Raw genomic sequence first — 20,792 nt, 5'->3', positions numbered from 1 at the left:
ACTATGGCTAATGAATACAAATATTTGTTATTGTTATATTTGGTTTGTTTTTAATTATCTTATTTTTAAAGAAAACAGGAACTCATTTATATTTCAAATATAACTACATATTGTTTCCACTGCGGCAACAGTAAAGTTTCCAACAGAACAAAGTCACTAAATAAACTCCATAATATCTGGAAAGAGAAATTGCCAAATTTTGAGATTCATGGCAAACTAAGATGAACAGACTACACGGAGACAGCTTTCATTTCAGCTTGTTCTTAACATGCTGTTAATCGTTAACTTAACAAGCACTGTGGTCGTGTGACACGTGCCGGTGGAAATGTTGCTGTTTATGCTGAAATATGATGCACGTTTATGTTTGTTGAACAAATGGTACTTGGCCTGCAAGTAGTAGTAAATAGTAACATTAAGAGTTTCTAGTCCAGGAAGAGCATGAATCATGTCGTTTACTCAATATGTACTATGTCAAACACAGGTCTAACTAATAACAGTAATGATGGCTATGCTTCATGTACCAGTGCGGGAACTCTGGTATCATGCATGCTGGCACTGTCATCTTTAATGTTATTAGTTACACCTGTTCTTTGGAAACTCAAATGTCTGCTAATAGAAAGGTCTGTTGAAGATGGTGTTGATTAAGAAACGTTTTGGGATTTTGAGAAGGAAGAACTGACAACACAAACCTATGATGTTTTATGATTTGTAGAAATGCTCCCCGTAGTGCTGAATGGTTAAAATAGAGATAAGAGCAGTGCTTTTGATTATAACTTACATAATCGTTTAACGTTTAAACTAGCAGCTGTTGATTTCACTGACTATAATGACAACTGTCGCTGCTAAATGTGCTCAGCTGTAGCTAATTAATAGTAATTATGTAAGTTGGTAAAACAACTAAAAGCTTCAGTTTCAGAGTCTTTGTGTTGTGCATGTTGGCTCGCTGTCACACAGAAAAAAGTCATAGTTAATGTTATTAGTAATACCTGTGCTTTTCCCACGATGAAAACTCAAACTGTCTGCTTTTAAAAAGGTAAGGCAGGTAATATTACATCTCCATACCTGTACATGTTATTCAAAGAAGGTTTTGTGGAAGACGGTGCCTTTATGTTTATAAAAGACAGAGTCTCACGTCAGTTTCAGGCAGGTAACACGGCAGTTATCAAATGTAAAAGATTGCTGGTGAACAGACCTGTCGGCAAAGTGAATTTCTAGTCACACAGCATCTTTGAAGCTTATGATCTTAACAACTCTGAATAAGGACCAGTGGGATTCGGAGCTGTGACGTAGTCCTGTCAGTCGTTGGCTCAAGCAGCTCCTGTGCTGAGCTGTCTGTCATCAGCAGCATGAGGGGTTGTGGCTTTAGTGTCAAAACATTGTCAGACATAATTACGAGCAGTTTGTCACTTTTACCATAACTGTTGAACTATGCAGCTTTTATAATTAGATATATTGAATATCTGGAACTTTTTTTCTTTTTCTTTGTTATTGAGTAGTCAATTTCTTAGACCCTCAGAGGCCCTTGACAACAACCTACTGCATTATTTACTACATTATTATTTTACTGATTATGTATGCTTGGTACAATCATATCACTTTCACTACTATGTTGACCACAAATACAGCCCTGTGATTTAGTGGATATAACTTATTGGAATTTAAATCGCTATGGCAGTAAAAGTCAGGGAAACTATTTCCTTATATCGTTTAGTCGTATGTTCTCCTATCGAACTGTAGGGCTGTACCCGAACCTGAGTCGGCAGTTCAGGCTATCACATAAAAACCTTCTCAAAATAAAAGCAGTGACTCGACACAGAGGGCTTCTCCACTCTTAAACTCCATTGTTACATCACTGGAGACATTTTAACGTATCCACAGGAAGAAGACCAATACTGTTAGTAGTAACAATATTGATTCACAACATACACAATGTGCCAGTTGTCCCCATTTAACATGCCTAGGAGTTTAAATGGACTGTTTAAGGATAATGTCTGTGTTTTACTTTAAATCTATACCAATCATTCAGGCCCGCCCTTTCCTTTATATCACTGCTAGCACAGCTGGCGATAACAGATCTGGTTGTTCTGCTACAGAAGAAGCTGTATTCTGCCATAAATTACTGTACAGTGTGAAAATAATCATTCACAGATCTTAACATTTACAAGCAAAGACAATCCATCAATTCTGCCTTTGGCATAATCACAATTAATCATTCAAATAGAAAACAAACAATATCTGTCTCTTTAGGTAAGACTGGAGTGTGGGCGCGTGTGTCATCATAAAACCATAAGATGTAGACAAATCTTTTCACCAACTGCTGACATTTCAGTTGATTAGAGGAGCGAACATTTTATGCCAAGCTTCTAGTGACACTTTTTGATGAATGAACCCTGTGATGTGACTTAGCTCTGACTTATGTTTCTGGACTCGGCTGTAGCTTACAGAATCGACAAGGGAGGTGTTTCTCACTAGGCCTTTTTATTAATGCTACTTGTTCAACTTCTCACTCTCATTTCCATTTCTCTCTGACTGCCCCCGCCCCTTTCTTTTTTTTATATAACCCTTTTCTCTCCCAGCTACTCTTTTGTCTGCCTTGTTCCCCATCTCACTCTGTCTGTCTTTAGTTTAACAAGGATAAACAGGTGTCTGTTCAAGGCTCTCAAATTTTCATTATTCCCTTGCATCTGCTTCTCATCTTGACCTTCTTTTTTTGTCTCCAGTGTGCTCGTGTTGTCTAGTTCACTCACATGCTTACCCTGTTTTCCCACTTTCTACCTTTCCCTCTCCCTTTGCTGATGTTCTCTCGCTCCACTAGACCATTAGCTTCTCTTTAACTCCATTGCTATCTTGTCTTCAACACTCCCCTGTCACACCCCCTGCCTTGCTCTCTATCCCCTGCTGTCAAATGCATTCAACTCCCTCTGTCAGAACAATACCACCTGCCTTTCCATACCTTAAAGATGAACACACGCAACCACACTCTGTATGAGACACTGCATCTCTTTAGTGCAATGCTCTGAGGCATCAAACATATCCTCGTAGATTTTTTCAGTTCTCATTGAGTCTTTAATTAAGGAGAGTAGCAGTAAAGTTTGGTCTGCTAAAGCACAGTAACAGCAACCTATTAGATACTGTAAATTAATAAAAACAATGGGGAACAAGAAGTTCATACAGCTACTGCAGTCTCAGAAACCCCTCTCTGCTCTACAATCCACATCCTAAAGCTGAACCGAGCTTTGCAGTGTGTGTGTGTGTGTATGTGTGTGTGTGTTTTGAGCTGTGAAGGGAAGCCTGCTGTGAGTGTGCAGCTCGTCTGTCTGCACACGTGAGCGGGAGAAGGACCCAGATGTGAAGCTAGAGACAGGAAGGAGGGAGGGAGTTGAGGGGGGGATGGATGGAGGGATTAGGGCGGATGTGATCAGAGAGAGCTGATCTGCCTGTCAGCAATGGTTCACACACACACACACACACACACACACACACACACACACACACACACACACACACACACACACACACACACACACACACACACACACACACACACACACACACACACACACACACACACACACACACACACACACACACACACACACACACACACACACACACACACACACACACACACACACACACACCGAAACAACAGCGCAAAAAGATTTTCTCAGCTGTGTGGAGCACAGAGATAGCCTGAATGAACCACACACACACAATGTTTAGAAGGAGAGATCTCTTTTTAAAAGCTGGCTTACTGTGTTTAACAAAAATGCCCACGTGTTCCTGGTACATCGCCCGTCACTGCCAAATTATCAAGGAGCTTTGCATCCAAGTACATTAAAGGATCAGCATATTAAATTAGCTACTCATAAAATCCCTGTGGATTTGTTTCTGAGAGGGCAGCAGCCATGGGTGGCCTTTTCCTCTGTGTGAATAAACACAGCATTACTGTCTCATTAGTCGGTTTCTTCCTGGTGACATGAATTATAGCCGAAAATACATGCCAGCGTCTGTATTGCGAGTCTCGGTCGACAGTTGTCTCATAAAGAGAACTGCGGTTTTGTGGGTGAAAAAAATGTCATTGTGTGTCATTTGTTTTGATAATAACACTGGTTGTTTTGCAAGCTTACAAATACAACATATCCGCTGAGTCTTAGACCCGGTTTAGACTTGGTTTTAAAATGCGTCATGTGGACAACCTCCCCAGGTTAGCTGAGTCCCTATCAACGTGATCCCTTCTCTCTCTCCCCCATTTCATTCTTCTCTATAATTAAGGCAATAAAAAGCCATAAAAATAATCTTTAAAATGCATCTTAGATGACCGGACCCAAGTGGACAGAGCTAAATACAAGTGTACAGGACCACCAATCCACCCTTTAAAAGTTATATTGTAGCTTTTGTTTGGAGAGGTATTGATTCAACTACAGTATATGGTCATTTTGGAGAATGTAGGTTGTGTTGCTGTAGAATTGTATTGTTTATTTTTTTTCTCCAATAAGGATAGGCTAAATACCAGAAACTTTGTATAATGCAGTACAGTTCAACATCTACACAAACTACATCCCCCAAAACGAATCAACACCACTTAAACAGTTTCAACAAAAAAAAACATTATAACCTAAATGAAAGTAGAATTTATTGTACTGATTTATTGACTGTTTTAGAATGTATTAGCATTAGCTACCTGGCAACTAAGAATACAATGTGCAACATTCTCATGTCCTAGAAAAGGTCTAACCATTTAGTTTTAATCATCTTTCTAAAACATAAATACACATAAATACAATAGTCATTTAATTTGAAAATAAATATTTAATATTTAGCAAATAGAAACAACATGAACATGAATCATTAAGTAAGTAGCATTATTTCTCTGCAGTCAAATGCCCCAGAATAAGAGGGGGAGAGGAGACCCCATTGTTCAAATATATATTAATATTCATACTTAACTAGATGCTTTTCTTTTCTGCTTTTGTGCCCGACATTTTCATTAATTATTTATTTTAATGCTGCCAACTGTTTATAAAAGTCTTTACAAACAAATTCACATACGTTACAGTGATTATAGTGACTTTGGTGGTGGCGTGGCACACAGCTGTGTCTTTCATCTAACACTGTTATTGTACCGTTAATAGCCATACAAATATCCCTCAGGTATGACTGCCATAAAAACAAGTTCTGTACAATATTAGCTATTTTGGTGGACTCATGAATAATAATATATACATTCTGGAATATAATGCATTTTGGCTGTGTATTCATGAGGTTTTGGACATGCTCTCAATGCTGCTGTCAATTTTTGATAACACAGTTCAACACATTTTGGAATATGAAGTATAATCTTGAGTGTAAACAGGCAGATAATATTTAAATTTTGTGCTTCTCTTTAATTAGTTTGCAGTCTGGCTTTTGGACGCATTAGCAGCAGCAGTGTTACACAACTCCTTTCATGGCTTCTTTCAGAAAGAACATCCTGTTCACTATATTCTGCCTCTATGAAAATAATTCAATTTACAGCAGCACATTAAATCCACTGCTCCTACATAAGAGTGCATGGGAGAATAATTTCATTTTTTTAGACCAATATTTCAACTGTGATTCAGCATGCAATATTTTTTTTAAGTTTCTTATCATTTGTATGATTGAAAATACAGAATTGATCAGATCTTCAAAACATGTAATATTGTCATCAGAACTTAACTTTTAATAAAATTTGAAAAGAGAAGAGCAAAGCACTGCAGAACAACAGGCCTGGTTTGAACATTAATATATGATAAATACATCGTACTTACTGATCTCCAGTCAGTTTGAATAACAAATCAAAAAGTCAGTAAAGTACAGAAATATTAAAAATAACAAATCTCAACACCAGACTGGCTCTGGCCCTCTTAACATCTAAACGACCTGTTGGGTGGTAGTCGGCCTACCCGACACACTGGTAGTTGGGTTTCTAGCAAGCGGCAGTCTCTAGGATAGAGAAATGAAGCCAATGTGGAAGTGCTACAGACTGCAGTTCCTCCAGTGACCCCTTGAGGCTGGCTCCAGAACAGAGCAAATCCCCACAGATCTCTACAGTATGTTAAAATACGCAAATTAAAATGCCCACAATGCCCAACCCAATACGGTTTGGTCTCTATAGTAAATTTCACTATTCATGACAACTGTACGGGGGATGAAACAATGTTGGGATGTACGTTACCAGTTAGGGTTAGGCATCAAAACGATCTGGTTACGATTAGAAATAATGTTTTGGTTTGGCTTAATATTTCGTATTAGTATTTATTTTTACTGTCTCTGGGAGTATTGTTACATTCCTGGGGACAGGTGCTTCTGGTTGGTTAGATTGTGTGAGATTAAAAAAAAAACATACTTTTTTGGGGGGATGTTTTATTGGTTGTTTGTTGGGTCTATGTAAATCATGAATAATTCATAGAGTGTGGTCTTTACCTAGTCTGTAAAGTGTCCTGAGATAATTTTTGTTACGATTTGGCACTATAAATAAAATTTAATTGAATTGAAATTTTAATTGCAGCTTTTGCATTTCAAAATCACCATTTATTTCATTTCAATGTCAGTATGATTAATTGTCCAGCCTGAATTAGAGTACCTCCCTCTGTTTTTGAACTCATAAAGCCTTTGAATAATCTTTCAGAGAGAGAATGGAACAAACCCATTTAGGCAAGTTGGTGACATTTTTCTCCTCCCTGCTTCCTCTCGGGCAACACGTGCCTGAGACTTGCGGCAGTTTATGAGAGATGAAAGGGCCTTTATTAATAATAAATTATGAATGGATAAATAATACATGAAAAGGAAAATCTAGAAAGCTGGCACTTCCAGGTGCAGCTTACACCATTACTTTATCTGTAACAACTGGCATATGACAACTCAGAAAAGAGGATGAAAGAAATGTCATTGCCAGGAAGTTTGTGTGTGCATGTACACCAACTGTAAATAAATATTATAAGAGCATTATCTGAATATTGCTGGTTGCAGTCAAAATATATATTTGGTATTAAAAGAAATTAACTAGTGTGTGAAGTCAAATGCCAAAAGCAGCATGTAGGATTATTGTTTTAAATAATTTAGGGCATTTATTTTTTATGCCTTGATGTTTTAATTAAATCTAACTGATCTCTGTGGATATGAGGTCTGCCACTGAACAAGAAACCTTCACAGCAACAGCAACATTAGTAACATGTTTAACACCCAGCAGTCAACAAAAGCCAAATTGTGTGTCGTTTATCATCATTTATTCTGACTGTTGACAGCTGTAACAGTGGCGGCACCAACGGAAAAAAACGTGCATTGAGGAAGTGAATCAGCGGACTGAACAGACTGATAGCGGAGGCAAAAGCCGAGTGTCACACAAATTAATTTCGCAAGGGCAACGGCCAATGGGGAAACACACTCACATTATCACAGTCACTTGGACCAATGGGGAAACTTCATCTCTCGCTGACTCAACAACAGACTTTTACGTTTATAGGTCCAGCCCAAAACTAAAAAGGTCAAACTCCACCAGGGCTGGTGCTGACATGTCTCTGTTTCCCTCCATCAGACAAATCTAATATGTATCCAATCTCATTCACTCCATCCAGGTATACTGTATTTGTTGCCTTTGCAGAAACTTGATGAATCAATTTATTAATGGGTATTTGCATTGATTTTCTTTCCTGTGTATAAGCATTTCTGTGTGGACTTATGTATTCACAGCTCTGTGTTTTGAATCGAAATGCTCTACATGCACTTTATCAACATGTTAAAAAACTGCATCATTATCATCATAGGCATGAATAATGAGACCGATTTTCATAATTGTAATCATTATAATAAACAATTTTTTCAATGTCTATCAAGATTATGTGATTATCGAATGCCAGTGACTCAGAATATGCACATCACTTAAAATGTCACTTGTAAATGTGTTTTTTTTTTAAAGATTAAAAGCCAACACATTTTGCACCTCATTTCTTAATCAAGCAGATGTGAAACAAAGTGCTGAAGTTTCAGACAGCTGTATTTAAGAAACATATTTTTCAAAGAAAGAAAGCGGTGGTGTTTTACAGGAACAGCATTTCTCAGAAGAAGAGAACATGTTTCAAGCATTGCACTAATCATCTCTCTCCCCATGGTCCAACTGCCCATTTTCTAATCAACCTTTGAGGCACGTCTGTAATAATGGCTGTCGAGTGGAAGAGCCATTAAAATCAATTTACAATCCTGTATCACAGCAGCGAGAGAGAAAGGCACAGTCAGACAGAGAAGAATAAAAGAGCCCCACAGCACACACAACACCTCTTCTCTTTATAATAAAGAAAAGATGTGTTTAAAGCTCTGCACTTACACCGTTTAAGACAGTGTGAGTGTTATGAAATTACCACCCTTACCTTGCCGATGCTGCTTAAACACAGCCTACTTCTTGTTTGCCATTACAGAGTGGCTGAGGGAACATTTTGTGGAAATGTTCCTCAATATTTTGTAATAAAGTTTCAATGTAATAACATATTGGCTGAGATTAACAGTACACAGAAGAGAGCAACACATGGGGCCACGCCCCCATTCGGTTGAAAACAAACTGCCTGCTTTGAATGGTGGTAAATACAAATCCCGCCATAATCTGTCCTGATTTCGCCTATTTAACCGGCCTGGAAACCTCCTGCAATGACTAACGTTATTCAGACAGACGGATGTATTAGGTCGCTGCAGAGCGATGATCGTTATATGGGAAAAAATCCAAGAGTTATGAATATTTGTCCATACAGTTTACCGGAGAAGTGGGTAAAGGAGCCCACTCGGTGTCCAGAGGTGACACGCCCACACATTTATATTAGTTATGTTCACTCTCTCCATTAATGCATGTATATAGGACCTGTTTGTGCAGGTTTGCATATTTGAGGCCTGTGTGTGTAAATGTAGGGCAGCATCACTGTGTGTGTGTCAAGATCTGGCTCTGTCAGTGCCCTCCTCTCCTTCGTCTTGTGTGTTTTTGTCTCCCTCTGTCTGCGTTTCCCTGCATGTGCTTCCCCCTGTCTGTCTGTAGGTCCGGTAGGCGTTCCTCCAAAGCTGCAGCCTGTTAGCTGATTACACCACCACCTTAAAAGCCTGAAGCTGGCAGGCATGCAGCGCCGGACAGTCGTCGACCCAACCTTGGTAAAACTATTCCCCCCCGGACTGGCATCCCCTTTCTCGTTGTGATTATCACGCTCCCCTTATAAGTTTATTAATCGTGTTTGTGTTCTGTTTTTCTCCGCAGTTTCCCGTGTTCCCGTTTGTCTCCTGATCTCCCGTCGTCTTCCCGTTCCTGTATTCCCGAGTTTGTTTAGTTAGTCTTGTGTTTGTTATCTGTAGTGTTTTGCGTTTGTCCGTTTCTATTATTAAACGTTTATTTTGTAACTTTATTTTTGTCTGTGTCTGCATCGGGTCCACCTTCGTGTTATACCTGAACCGTTCATGACAGTGTGGATCTAACTTCTAGAGAGGACCTTGCCTATGTCCTTGTTGATGTAAGTAACACTGTAGAAGTCAAAGGGATTGAAACCTAAACCATTCTCTGAGGTTCCCCAGCCAGCAGTTGACACCCTGTCCCCATTGTATGAGTTTGCAAGTGTGCAAGTGTGTGTGTGTGTGTGTGTGTGTGTGTGTGTGTGAGAGTGTGTGTGTGTGTGTGTGTGTGTGTGTGTGTGTGTGTGTGTGTGTGTGTGTGTCACTTGTCAAGGTCTTTTAATATTTAAACATCGCTAATAGCTGCACTACTCTGTCACGTTCTGTTTGTTTCTAATCATTTATGTTTTTATCAAAATCTTTTGAATTGGTCTTTTCTCTCACCGTAATTTTTTCCCAAAATACAAACAACAATTTCAGTTACTGAGTAATCGTTATGCATAAAAGCATGCTCCTCATGTACTGTGACAGCAAAAACGGCGCTCAGATGACTTAAAACCAACCACCCCTCTTTTTCTGTGATGATGCAGGCAACAAGTATACCCAATGCAGATTTTATCGCTACCTCATACCTTCTTATGTCAAAGAAATATGAATGATGCCTTAATAATTACAAATGACAAATTCACTAATTTTACAAAATGTTATGATGGTAATGTTCAGTGAAGGCTTTTTGTGTTTTAAGATGGATGAGCGTATGTAACTCTAACGGACTGTCCCATACAGTGAGAGTCACTACCACACACTTAAACAAAGTATAGTCCACTTATGACTTTTAGCAAAAACAGGGCAGAATTCAAGTCTCATTACTTATTTATCTGATCCCATTGTTTGTGTTTATGATACATCGTGTGGCTTGAACAGAAGCTTTGCATTCATTCCGAAGGTAGCTGAACTAAACCCACATTCAAAACTGAAATAGGTTTCAAAAAGTGTTCAAGCTTGCGTACACTTCCCATGTTTCTGAAAGTGTACATTCACTCTCAGTAACAGATTTACACAGCAGTCAGAAAGGGTGTGGTGGTAGAGACTCCTACAGATGTTCTATCGAATTACTGTCATGAAAATGGGAGGCGAATCTGCCACAAAATGAGCCTTTGTGTCTGGAAGGTTTCCATCTGAATATCTTTTATGGTATAACTGACTTTGGCATTTATTGACTCATAATATTGCCCAAGCCTCTTACATGTCAAATTAAATAAAAACAGTATGGATTAGGATAGTGCAGTCACATGTACTGCAATGACATTAGAACTAACAGCATTAATGTGTTAGTAGGTCACACAAGTCCAATATAAAGACACTTAAATGAGATTGTGAGGAGAAACCTAGCACAACATGCACTTGAAGGAATGACATTTTCATTGACATATTTCCTTTTAGTTGTTTAGCAGTGCCTCATTACAGCACTCATTTCATTCAATTCATAAAACACAAGAATTGCAGTGTTTGCTTTGAGCATAGTCATACTTCAGTACTTTGTACTGCAGTTTTCAATTTTGATCATTTGTCACCATCCTCTACATTTCAAAATGTACCTGTTATGTATTATAATGTAAGTATCCATACATTTTTAAGGACATAGTAATATGCTGAGCACATATTAATATTTCATTATTTCATGTGGTCAGAAATATGGAAAAAAGCTTCCTCCATATCACAGTGTAGATGTGGGAATAAGTAGATATATTTGTAAGAGATGAATGCAGCTTTAGGCTCACTGCAGACTTCAAAGTAAGGACATGCAGGGAGGAAATAAGCCAGCCGCTCTGGCAGCATGAATACTGAGGGGCATCTGTGCACTGCATGTGTTTCTTTATGTTTATTTTTTAACCAGTCGCCACACATGCATGCAAATCTGTGTGTGAACACTTGTTTCAATTACTCTTTTATTGTGCTAATGGGAGCACTTGCTGTTGGCCAAACTAAAAGATGAACTCGCTGAGGGCTGGGCGATATGACCAAACTTTCGTGTAATTTAATAAATTAATAGTCCACATGAAATAACCACATGGCCTATTTTTGTAAACTCCTGTCAGAATTAAATACATAACAAATTAAATGTACGGAGTCAAAAACTTTAGTACAAAATTAATAATTTTCAAGTTTATACGATGAAAAATTAAAAGAAATTTCCAACTACACACAAATAGTACGATGTAAAAGCAAAACAGCAATTATCAAATGATATTCACTAAAAATATTTCACATCAGATTTTCAGAGAAATTTGAGTTAGCGCGCTGCTCACAATCACGATATATGACTTAATCACTATACAATTTAATTGAAAGACAATAAATTATCATTTTAAAATTATCGCTCATCCCTAACATCAATTTTACATCATTTTGAAGTCTTCATGAAAGTTCTGCTTGAGCAACCCTTGGGAAAAAAGGTGCTCTGAGAATATCATCATCACTATGTTGCTGATTACCTCCAAACTTTATCTTAATTGTAGACATATACTGTAGCTTCTAGCGCCAAATGTTTTTGGAATGGCTACAGTTATGGATGTCTTTGGGTGTAACATCAGAAGTTCCAGATGATTAAATAGTGCTGTAATCAACCTTAAACATTTTCAAACAGCAAAATCGACTGAAATATGGGGCATCCTGGTGGCTTAGTGGTTAGGAGGCCTACCATATAACTGCACAACATCCTGTGTGGCTTCCTGGTGAGGTCTCTATGTACAGATTTAATAACAAAGGACTATAGCAATGTGTGCCTGTAAGGCCTGTTAGGTGTGTTAGGGCAAGGAAAGGAAAGCATATGCACTGTGTGTCTGTGTCCACGATGAAAAGTAATTGCACAAAATGCTGGATTCAAATGACATCACAGTAGATTTGTTGTCGGTTTGCTGTGGTTGTCTGCAGCAGTTTGAACTCACCTGGCTGCGATGCACAGATTGATGCGAGTTAAAGGAGGGGTGAGCCGTAGAGCTGGCTGGTAGTGCCTGCAAGCTGGAAGCAGTTTTATGTTGCAGCCCGACACCATCACTGCCTTCAGCACAGTCAAAGTTACCCTTCCACACCATTACCTGTAATTTAAATATAAATCATTCCTAATCGCTCAAAAATACACTAAAGTCAAGTTACCAATTATCTTATATAAGAATGAAATGCTTTTCTTTTCACATTCTTTATATATATGCTGTTTCATACAATGTCGATATGCCTGTTGGTATCACTACTAGCGGTATGATAAAAGCACACAATATGGCCAATCAATAGATTTTGTCTGGTTCAGTGTTTTAGGATCAGCTAGAAGAATTAAGTCATCACCTGTTCATCAGAACCTCCAGAGGCAAAGTACTCTCCTGTCCTGGAGAAGGCCACACAGGTCACTGGACCCTGGAGTGAAGGGAAAGAGAAAGAGGAGATAATACAGTAAAATCATAATCCCAACTTTGCATTTTCTTTCTTACAAAGAGAAGCATCTGGAAACTATAAACTGTTAAAAGTTAAAAAGAAAAGCAATTCCATTGTTGCAATGAATTGTGCTCGAAAAACAGTGCACATTAAGTGCAAATCCCACAAAGTGGGCAAAAACGTCTGAGAACTTCTATGTGTTTGTAGCATTCAGTCTATTCATTCATTTTCCATTTCATTCATTCATTCAAGCCCTACCCATAGCATCAATGTAAAATATAATAAATAAGATTTATTTTCTGCCAGGTAACAAAGCTGCACTTAAAGTGTAGGTGTTAATATGAAAGCGGAGGGGGGGGGGACACTACATCGTTGAGTGTTTTTTTGTGTCAACTCATTCCATTTAAGGAACAACTTAAGGAAACAGAATTATGCTCAGAACAGAAGCTTTAGTTCTGCATGTGTGTGTGGAGGAGGAGTAGGTGGGAGTGTGGGGCTGTGGCAGAACAATCAATAACAGAAAGCGGAGACTCAGGGGAGGTGAGGTCACACATGGTCAGAGCCAAAAAGGATCACCTGCGAATGTCAGAACTTTGGCATGTTGTGTGTGTGAACCTGAAGCACAGACAGAATCAGCTTGAAAAACTGAGAAATCACGCTCTCGATTTGTTTCTTTTCTCCACCTCACAATGCAGAATGGGGTCAACGATTACAGCCTGAGCCCTCTGACTGCGTTCAAAGAGAGGATGAAGGAGAGAACGAACAAAAGAGGGGGAAAGAAAGCAGACAGGGAGGCTGCTGGGAAGAAAAAAAGGAGCTGTGTGTCCTGCGGCTGGCACCCAGACAGGCTGGTTTGGGTGAGGAATGGTTTCCCAGAAGCACCTGAGAGAAGCAGACAGTGTCACTATGGCAACGCGACGGCCTGACAGACAGCATGTTCTGTCTCTGCTCTGACTAATGCTTGCTGCCAGGCTGGCACTTGCCACGGACACACACACACACGCACACGCACACGCACACGCACACACTTTATGTACTGATAAATTAACAGGGGCTGCAGAAACCAGACAGGCCCCATGGTGCTCTCCATAAAGTTGCGCATGTTTTTGTCCACTGTCATTTCTTTAACATATACATTTAGGAGTAAATTTGTTTCTTAATCTGTGTTGCTATAAAAGTGTGAGGATGCGGTCTTGCAATGTTTCAAAATATCAATCAAAAACATGTGTAAAACAACAGTATCTTAACTACTGTATGGATGTCTCCTGTTACACTTGAGAAAGGAGATAAACAGAAATGTAATTGAAAAAGGAGAAAGAGCACTAGTATCAGAGTGGTATCAATTGTTATGCTAAGTTTACACAATAGAACTTATATTGGGGCAAAAATGGGATAAGTCACACAAAATCACTAACTATACATCAAGATATGATGCATTGTAGTTCAAAATTCTGCCCTTTCCTCCTACTTTAAACACATACATTACACATAGTGCACACAGGAGCATATTAAGATACTAACCAGTAAAATCTGATCACAGGTGTCAGGATGTTTACAGTAAAACCATCTGCAGGTCTACATCTGTCCTTTAACTAGCATTAGTCCCTGTAATGGGTTGAACGTTTATATTTGAGCGACAGCTCGCAACAAATGCAAATGTCATCACAAAAAATGGATGCCATCTTTGTACACTGTATCCATTTTATTTTCAAAAAGGTACCCTGTGCAGTATCTCTGTGAACAATGTTTACATTCAGTGTATACATGTACACTTGCTTCTTTCTTTAGGGCGGCTGTGGCTCAGAAGTTGAGCGGGTCTTCGTCTCGGCAGGTGAATGGTTGAATGTGACAGTAATGTAATAGCGCCTTTAGTGGTCAGAGGACTAGAAAGGCTATACTATATATATATATATATATATATATATATATATATGTATATATATATATATATATATATATATATATATATATATATATATATATACACACACACACAGTACTGTATATACAGTATATACTGCTATACCTATACTGTAAGTACAAATCCATTTACCATTTTGCTTATAGCATGATGACACCATTAGCAGGACTATGTATCACAACACAAAGTGGACTTAATTGTGCATATGCACAGGATACTAACAAAACAGGGACCCACACTTGAACATATTTCTTTTTTTCTATTGGTCAGAAACCCCACACTGTACCTAATAGAAAATAACAATAGCTAATAGAAGTGAATGAAGGCTGTTTGTCATACTTCAACCAGTTTTAATCAGGAGTGCGTTATCTATGTAAAAACACTTTCATGGGTTCTTTCAAAGCTAAAGTGAACATATGTACTAAATCGAAGACTTTCTTCATTAAAATGTTTTGGATCACACTGGTGGCAGAGACAAATAAAAGTAGGCTAAATTATCTACTCAGCCAGGTAAGGAACCCCTGCAGTGAGGTATACACTCCAATGTGATTTCATAGACAGTACATGCAAACTACACAGACAAGCAGCCACATAAACACACATAACCCTACACACCCATAACAAACAGATGGGGGTCTCTCCCATTTTCTAGCAATGCGACTGGAGAGACAATTAACACCGCAAGCATTCCCAGCACCAACAGATTGGTGAAGTCACCACTGAGCCAAAAAGAACAACAACAGAAACGGCGACAGAGCGCAGGAGATGACAAATTTGGAAGTGTGTAGCAAGAAGGGGGAAAGTGTTTTGTTTTTTTATCTTGACAAAGAAAAGTCTTGGCAAGCGGATGAAGAGAAGGTGACACAGACAAAAAGAGACAGAAATGAGAGAAAGGCAACGTGAACAGAGGGGTAGATAAACAGATGGACCACATGTGGTACTGGCAAGCCACTGCCTTCCACAACTAGGCAGCAAGCCAGTCCATCAGCTGTTCAAACAAACAGATACATTCAGTGAACCGTCCGGCCAACTAGTCCAGCAGGCCAAAATATGAGTACATGAGAGGGGGGAGCTGATAGAGAAGGACATGGAGGAAAATTAGCATGATAACGATGACACGGCAATGCTAAAGCATCCCAGGAACACATGGCGAAGAAGAGGACGAAGTCAGAGAAAAAGGACTGGACGGAAACAAGAGAGGAGGAAGAGAAAAAGAGGTGGAGAGGATCCAGAGGAACGGAGGCAGAAACAGAGTTCTGTTTCCTTCCAACAATCCTGAGATGAGTCACCATGAGTGGGCTGCCGCTCGCCTGGCAAGTACTAAAATACACCACATACAAAAAGGCATCACACACACACACAGACACACACACACACACACACACAGACACACAGACACACAGACACACAGACACACACACACACACACACACACACACACACACACACACACACACACACACACACACACACACACACACACACACACACACACACACACACACACACACACACACACACACACACACACACACACACACACACACACACACACACGGCAATGTCAAACACATTCACAGATAACTGTTCACACCAAACCTCTCTCTCGCAAACACACACGCACGCCCATGTGCGCACACACACACAAACACACACAGCAGACTACAGACATAAACTATCATAATCATTGTTAGGGAAGAATTTATTATGATGCCAGAAAAGAAAAGAAAATGCCAGAGTCCTGTACGTCTGAAGGAGTTTAATAACTGGACCAAAAAGAAACAGAAGAGTCGTCAATACAAAGTCGTGCGTGAAGTCACCTTAATCCTGAGGCTCAAACAGCAAAGCCCAGATTCTTTTACTAGGAAGGTGGATCGAGACAGTAATGAGATGTGCTTTCATCCCATTGGCTAAAATGCATTACCGTGACTTTAAAGAAGTGAAGGTGAGTGTTATAATTTAAGTATGCAGAGTCAGATTGAGGGCGTCAAGGGAATCGTGGCCTTGGCAGGCTCCAGGGAGTTTTCAGGGCAGCCTGACTGACACAGAAATAATCAGAACAGAAGACCACTTTACTAACGAGGATTGGACATTAACTCATCTCATCTTCAATCGCTTATCCGGGTTGGGGTCGCGGGGGCAGCTTGACTGGGTTAACTGCACAGTTAGAACTCTAGGATATCTAAACTCTGTGAGTGTGTGTGTGTGTGTGTGTGTGTGTGTGTGTGTGTGTGTGTGTGTGTGTGTGTGTGTGTGTGTGTGTGTGTGTGTGTGTGTGTGACTACCTGGTGTCCATGCAGAGTATACAGTAGCTTGCCCTCTACAAGGTCCAGTATCTTCATAGTGGAATCGCTGGAAGCAGTAATGAGGAAATTACCAGCCGGGTGGAAAGACAAGCTGTTCACCACACCACTGTGGACTGGAAAACACACACACACACACACACACACACACACACACACACACACACACACACACACACACACACACACACACACACACACACACACACACACACACACACACACACACACACACACACACACACACACACACACACACACACACACACACACACACACACACACACACACACACACACACACACACACACACACGCACGCACGCACACACACACGCACACACGCACACACGCACGCGCACGCGCACGCACACGCACAAGCACACGCACACGCACGCGCACACACACACATGACAAGAACGGACATTTTCCTTCTTCAATTCAAACTTAAGCATATACTTGTGCAATTAAAGACAAAAAGTAAAAGGCACATTGTTGCTCATAAGGCTTTACCGTATGTTGAAAGGCTGACACAATTAAAAGATATCTAACTTACATAGACAACATTCTATGTTGTTGGCCAAAGTTAATCCTAAACAAAAAACATACATTATTGACACTCAATGACAGTAATTGTGCTTTCTGTTTTAGCCCTAAAATTGGATGTCAGATTTCATATGCCAGCACCTAATGAGTGTCTGGCTCAAAGACACTTCAGCAGGCCAGATGTTTGCTAACATGGTTGCCTGGATCCCCTGGATTACAATGACTGAGTTGCTATGTTACTTGAGAATGGTTTAACATCAGATTTACATCAGCACAAATCACTGCAAAGAGTATAGAAGCCTATAGCAACTAATCAAAACTTCCCCAGATCTGAAATCCATCCACCATCTGGTGAACTGAGTTCTTGACTGAGACAAATATAAAGAGGACAGGAAAATATTCAACAAGCAACATGGTCCCTCTGCTGGCTGAAAAATGCTATGACTTATATAAGATTTACTGATGTATCGAGCTGCAACAAGATGCTGAAAAGCTGCATTCTATACTGAGAGCAGGGGGGTTGTATCCTTAAGGTATGGCTTAGGTCCACACCCTACTACTGAGCATTGTAATGACCCTAATAAACACCAAAACCACCCAACAGCAAGCAAAACGGGAAAAGGGAAAGGCAACTAAACACAGTACCAACAATAGTTATCATGGGTATCTACCAACCCACATTTTAACCACAATTTTACACTATAGGCTGGCACAATTGGCGATTAACTACAGTATGTAAATTGAAGCACTAAGGAAAGGAGAAGCAATGAGAGGAGAGGAAAAGCTTTTATCTCCATGCCCCATCTCCTCAGACAGATGTGATTATCCGTTATTAGATCTCACAACTCAAATCCATTCTAGAGAGCTGATTAGTACAATCAGACTGAGAGGCAGACTGACAGAAGGCATCAACATTTGACTTATTGAATATGCAAGGAATCTTGATTACCATTTTATGCGTGAGCTTTAAAGCTTCATTTTATCTTGGTGGTATTTCAGTGATTTGCTGTATTTTTGTGTTTAAAGATAAAGCTTAACTTTGCAGAGTCTGGGTGAGAGTGGTATACTTTTTGCCATATATCGCAAACCCAAGACATTTTGCAGTATATCATAAACGCCTGTTAAACTCACCTGTGTTGTTTGAATATAAAACTTATATTAATATAATAGCTATAAGGGTTCAAAATTGGCTAAACAGAAAAATACAGTTCTTCCATAGATATTTGTCTTTAGGGTGGATGTCATTTATTAATGCAAATAAAGACTTCGCATTAAAGCAAGGAATACATAGGGTTAAATGCAAATTTTGGTTTTGCTGTAGCAATTGACCATGATCTTCAAATGGCATCATTGTGCTGTCTTTACCTTGGTAGTGCTGTAGCATCTTATGGGATCTGATGTCCCACACCTTGACAGAGTTGTCATTACTGGCTGCAGCTATGCATGTTCCACTGGGATGGAAGTCCACAAGGTTTGCATAACTTAGGAGAAAGAAAACATTTAATTTAAATTTCTATTATTGCACAATATCTAAACTCAAGCACTTTTAATGTCCCGTGTCTATTTACATCTATTTTCAAAAACCTTCAATGCTTTGGATTTTAAGGACCTGCAGGAACCAAAGTGAAATACTACTTGAAAACACTCGCCAGAAAATATTGTCTGCCCTTGGACTGTTTTTAATCAATTCAAAAACACTATACTTAGTAGTAGGTCTTAAGTGCCTTGGTTACAGTGATTTTGACAAAATACATGGTTATGGGACCTGACACATTTTTCAGATCAGTGTAAATGTACAGTAAGTCTTTTTTTCTAAGAATGGATAAATTAAAGACAGTGTAGAATGTTCTAAACCCTCTAAATTAAAAAAAAATACTAGACGAAACAATGACTTAAAGGTATGGCTTATTCTTGTTATCTCACTGAAATTCTTTCTTCGACACACATTAGAACATTTCTTATCTAAGTGCTCACCCAGCATGTTCATAGAAAGAATGGATACACTCTCTGCTATTCTTGTCCCACAGCTTTATAGTCTTATCATCACTGGACGACACAATCAAACGATCATCTGGAGAAAATCTGCAAAAAACGTATTGAAAATTCTGGATACGTCTCTTTATTCATTATAGTTGTAATACAATTCAGAAATGGAAATAATCTATCTATATGTATATACAACAAACAGAATAAGAATAAATATCTGCAGCAACCAGTGATATATAATTGTGTAAACTGTATATGTGTATGGATGTGTGCATCGTACTTGGCACAGCGGACCCAGTTTATGTGCTGGTTGAGAGAGAAGAGAAACTTTTGCCTGTGGACGGTCCACACTTTGATGGTCTTGTCGTCAGAGGCTGTGACCAGATTCTGTCCGTCACCAGAAAAGTTAACGCTGCGCACGGTGGCAGTGTGAGCCCTGAAAGCTGTTGACTCAGCCTTCCTGTACACACACAAAAACACCAAGACAACACCAAAGTTTCACTGTGTGAAATGTGTGCTTTTTTTCTGTGCTGGCAAAAGCAGGAGATCCAGTACAACAGTCTAGTTGTGTTGCTTTTATGAGTCACCATCAATGTCCTTTGTGGTAGCTTTCTAGTTCAATACAATAAAATGAGAGATGACAGCGATGTACTAAAAGAAAAAAGGTATAATACTCACATGCTGGGCACCCAAAGGCGTACAGTCTTGTCTCTGGAGGCAGAGGCCACCAGGTGGCCAGAAGGAGAAAACTGAACAGACACGACAGCATCTTTATGTCCATCAAAACGATAAGCTCTCATCTGTGGTTTCATATTCCAGATCATCACACAGGAGTCCATAGAGCCGGTGGCTGGGAGAGGAGGGAGCACAGGTGTGTGAACTGAACAAATTGTGTATGAATGCAGAACAAATACTACAAATTACAAGCATGGCGCAGCAAAGTATCCAGCCAAAGACAGACAAACACAAAGACACAGACTAAAATGAAGTAGCAGTTACCGATCTGTTTCATGTTGCAGCTGAAGTCCACGCTTGTGACGTTGTCCCTGTGACCCTTGAAATGTCTCTCTAAAGTTGGATCAGACTATGGAGAACAGAGAGACAGATTGCAGCAGTCACATATTAAAGCTTGTGAGCACTTGTTTCAAAGTATTTCTCAATGACACTTAACAATCACGACTAAATAACAGGGCTGCACAAAAAAAATTGAATAGTCGATTTCGATAC

At 39.5% G+C, this 20,792-nt stretch overlaps 1 protein-coding gene across 1 annotated transcript in view; it reads right to left on the bottom strand.

The window, feature by feature from the left end:
• poc1a (POC1 centriolar protein A) overlaps positions 1 to 20,415 on the bottom strand; it is a gene marked incomplete at its 3' end in the record, with an annotated part of 34,811 nt that extends 14,396 nt beyond the window's left edge. Inside the window, exons 1-7 of the mRNA XM_083939479.1 lie at positions 20,244 to 20,415; positions 19,846 to 20,025; positions 19,554 to 19,661; positions 18,945 to 19,060; positions 17,017 to 17,150; positions 12,724 to 12,792; positions 12,330 to 12,479 (exon numbers count right to left, since the gene is read on the bottom strand). Coding sequence (XP_083795605.1) covers positions 12,330 to 12,479; positions 12,724 to 12,792; positions 17,017 to 17,150; positions 18,945 to 19,060; positions 19,554 to 19,661; positions 19,846 to 20,025; positions 20,244 to 20,404 — 918 coding nt within the window. The 5' untranslated portion in view covers positions 20,405 to 20,415. The remainder of the gene's footprint in view (positions 1 to 12,329; positions 12,480 to 12,723; positions 12,793 to 17,016; positions 17,151 to 18,944; positions 19,061 to 19,553; positions 19,662 to 19,845; positions 20,026 to 20,243) is intronic.
• Between the last annotated feature and the right edge of the window lie 377 nt (positions 20,416 to 20,792).

Source organism: Echiichthys vipera (genome assembly GCF_963691815.1).
Source record: "Echiichthys vipera genome assembly, chromosome: X".
NCBI classification, from domain to species: Eukaryota; Metazoa; Chordata; class Actinopteri; order Perciformes; family Trachinidae; genus Echiichthys; species Echiichthys vipera.
The sequence above is the reverse complement of the archived record's forward strand: the minus strand, read 5'-3'. Positions and strand labels throughout refer to the sequence as shown.